Source organism: Cyprinodon variegatus, unplaced genomic scaffold, assembly GCF_000732505.1.
Source record: "Cyprinodon variegatus isolate N-32 unplaced genomic scaffold, C_variegatus-1.0 Scaffold1418, whole genome shotgun sequence".
Classification (NCBI taxonomy): Eukaryota; Metazoa; Chordata; class Actinopteri; order Cyprinodontiformes; family Cyprinodontidae; genus Cyprinodon; species Cyprinodon variegatus.
In genome coordinates this window covers 136826-140544 of record NW_015151871.1, presented here as the reverse complement: position 1 = coordinate 140544, position 3719 = coordinate 136826, and the positions used below count along the sequence as shown (strand labels likewise).

Genomic DNA, 3719 nt, shown 5'->3' with positions numbered 1-3719 from the left:
GGCAGTTTGATCTGCTGAAGCTGCCATGAAACGGGCTCATCATCTGTCAGTATGTAGTAAACCCATGACAGGGAAGGAGGAAGACCAAGAACCTTCACTGTTAATGAAAATCCCGACAGAAGAAAACCAGAATCCTAAACAATTCAGTCCGCTGGATCATCAGCAATGACTTCCTTCCAGACTCCCTGGACCCACAAAGCAGAAACAGTAGCTGCATTTACACTGACACAAGTAATCAGACTGAAGGCCCGATCAGATTAAAAAACTTTCATGTAAATATGTCAGACTGACGATCGGCGTCACACCCGCTGGCATGTTAGACACTAGCACTATCAGCGTGAAGTTTTTCTGAAGATTTGGCTTAAATGATTTAATGATTGAACACTGGGTACATGTAAACACACGTGATGAACGGGTCATTTCATTCAGCGTCCACCTAAGCAGGGAGTTCTAGATCGGATCGGGAATATATTTTTTAAACAAATAGATAATTTCTTACTTTCTGTTTGTTTTATTGGAAACAGTCTTGCAGTTATTGGTCATAAGGGATCGACGGTTGGTTCACCAGCAGAAGTTCTCCACAAAATCATTAAACAACATAACAAAGAAACATTTATTATTGATGAAAATATAAAGCATGTGATTAAAGTAAGTGAGCCCAGCTGTTGGTAGGGTGCTAACATTAGCATGTTCTTCACCCCTGTCCCACAGTCCCATTATCTCCAGTGCACTGAGGCCCACCTAGAGTTTGCAGGTGTGCAGTGCTCAGTCTTTGAGTCTCCGTATCCCATGACGATGGCTCTGTCTGTGCTGGTCACCATAGAAATGTGCAACGCCTTGAACAGGTAGGACGGTAGCAAAGCCCCAGTTTTAGCTGAACGGTTAACTGAAGGCATCTAGTTCCTTCAGGTTTTTTTATCTCAGCTGATCAGAACCATGTGTTCTCTGGTTCTGCAGTCTTTCAGAGAACCAGTCTCTGCTAAAGATGCCTCCGTGGTCAAACCCCTGGCTGGTGGGGGCCATCTTCCTCTCCATGTCTCTTCACTTCCTCATCCTGTATGTGGATCCTCTGCCGGTGAGAATCACACAAAGCTCTCAGATGTTTTAGGAGAACAACAGCCAGCACGCTCTGTTTGTGTCCACAGGTGATTTTCCAGATCCGTCCTCTGTCCTGGACTCAGTGGGTGGTGGTCTTGAAGCTGTCGCTGCCCGTCATCCTGATGGATGAGGCTCTCAAGTTTCTGGCCCGGAACTACATAGAGCCAGGAAGCCAGGTGCTGATGGGATGAGATCCTTCTACCCAGGCTTTTCATCGCATGTCGTCTGATCTTTTTTAACCTGATTCCCCTTTCAGTCGCTAGAGGAGGAGGAGCTGCAGAGGACGTGGGCCAGCATGGGACTGGTGGCCTCCAGCGTGTCCAGGCTCCGTCAGGCGCTGAGGGGCCTGTCCTGGGCGTTCATCCTGATTTCTGCACCGCTGCTGATCTGGATCTTCAGCCTGGACTCCGACATCACCAACATCTTCTGGGAGTGAGATGGGAGGATGGGAGGTGGCCTCCTGACTCACAGGAGATCAAGAAGGGGGGGGGGGTTAGTCACATGGAACACAGAATAGTCAGTCCACACGTTTCCCTTAAGAATAAGAAGTGTTTTTCTTGTCCTGTGTTGCTGCTGCAGCCTTATAGTCTATAGAGAGGACAGGGAGAGGCGGTCCTCCAGGGACATGCAGCCTGTTCTGGAAGCAGCTGAGTCTTTAAGGCTTCTCTGAGTCTGAAGGATCCAGACTGCAGCAGGTTTCTCTTCTTTTTAGATGTTGATGAGACCCCATCATGTTACCATGGCTGCGTTTCAGAACCTCCTCGTATTCTGGTGCTGAGTGGCGTTGAAATGTTTGCCTATTGGCCTTCAGACTCAGAGAAGTCAAAGCTTTTTCACTGCAAAGATTGAAATCTAAGCAAGTCCATTTTTCTTAAAATAAGAGCATTTTCTTCTTGAATTAAGCAGTTAAGTGATACACTTTGCCAATGGAATATGACAATTCACATTAAAAAAACAAACAACTGCAGTCTCTTATTTCAAGTGCATTTTATCTAACGATCTTATTTTATAATTATTTTGAGAGTAAACACACTCATTAAGGGTAAAAACACTAAATTAAGCAATTGCTTGACTCATTTTTAGTTTTTTTTTGTAGTGTTGTTGAGGAAATTTAGGGAAACCCATGATGGTTTCAGTCATATGGAGGATTAAATGCTACACTGGAAAAAAGATTCATTTTTTCATAAAATAAGTCAATTTGTTCTTGAATTGAGGAGGTAAGTGAGACACTTTGCCAATGGAACAAGACTATTTATATTTAAATAAGAAAAAAAACCAATTTAATTCTCTTATTTCAAGTGCATGTTATCTAATTATCTTATTTTAATAGTAAAATTACTAATTCCATTGGCAAATCATCTTGTGTACCTACTCAAATTAAGGGTTATTAAAAAATGTTGACTTATTTCTAGATCATGTTTGCAGTGAATGAGGATCAGAATATGACTTTACTTTATGCATCATGAAGCCCTGACTGAAAAGGCAGGCATCTGTCTGGTTGCAGCCTTTCTGGCTAAAGATAGATGCATGAAAATAAAGACAAGGAGAATAAAATCATCAAAGGGGAAGTAGATCTATAGGTTAAGACCATCAATGTCTTTGTGAAGTTTTAGCTTCACCCCTCCTGAAAGTTGATTTTATTAATTGTTGTTCTGATGTTCTTTGCAGCACTCTCTTTTTTTATTGGTTTTATTGTATTCGAAGCAAAGGAGAGAAAACATCTAACTGTTTTAAGCAGAAAATAGGAATTTATCACTTTCCATTTTTACTCATATTAAATTGTATAAAAAAAAAAACTTGCCATAGTTTGTTTCCACTGTTTCTCAGCTGGTTGATGTTTCGTGTTTTGTTTTTTTTTTAAGTTGAACTTTCCATATTATGCTTGTCTGTTTGAAATAAAGATGAAACTGAAGACCATAAACGTTTCCTTTCCTTGACATTGTTGCTGATTTTGTTTAGATTTGGCTTTAATTGACTCGCTGGAGACCAGAGAGGTTAAAATGTTATTCTAAACTCTTCCTTCTGCTCTATCAACACCCATAATGGGCGTTTTCCAGGTTTTAAAATCTAAATAAAAATAAATAGGGTAACTGGTGGATTTTTTTGATAGATAAAGCTGAGGAGCATTAGCATAACAAAACACATTTAAAGTTCATGTTTATGTCTTATCACATTGCAGCTGATGAAAAGAGAAAAGGTCCAATCACTGAGCCCTGTGGCACCTCACAACTAACCGAAACACTATGAAGATTTAACATGCTTTCTGCCAGAGGAAAGACGTCCAACTTTGCTTAGAAAGGTTTGAATTCTCTGTAGCAACCAAGAGGACCCTCCCTCCTGGACAGGATTCCTTCATATCTTCACTTTAAAGGATCAAAGAAATCACAAATTCAATGTAAAGTAGCAGCCATTCAAAAAGGCCCTTCCTAGCTGAATGGCAGCCCACTTCCCTGGAACTCCTGGCAAAATCCCCTCCAACTCCCAAACTGGAGTGACCCCCTCCTTCTCCTGGGTGTGCACATTTTTTACTGACTCCACCCTTCTACTGAATTACAGGGTCTGCCCAGGAGATGACGCTTCTCTTTAGATCTTGCAATGATAACAGGAAGGAATCAACCCCC

General features: G+C 41.6%; 1 protein-coding gene across 1 annotated transcript in view; it reads left to right on the top strand.

Annotated features, from left to right (window-relative positions):
- LOC107103311 (sarcoplasmic/endoplasmic reticulum calcium ATPase 2-like) overlaps positions 1–2364 on the top strand; it is a gene marked incomplete at its 5' end in the record, with an annotated part of 22267 nt that extends 19903 nt beyond the window's left edge. The window contains 4 exons of the mRNA XM_015402968.1: positions 712–845; positions 958–1075; positions 1146–1274; positions 1355–2364. Of these exons, the coding sequence (XP_015258454.1) occupies positions 712–845; positions 958–1075; positions 1146–1274; positions 1355–1534 (561 nt within the window). The remainder of the gene's footprint in view (positions 1–711; positions 846–957; positions 1076–1145; positions 1275–1354) is intronic.
- Positions 2365–3719: the final 1355 nt, after the last annotated feature.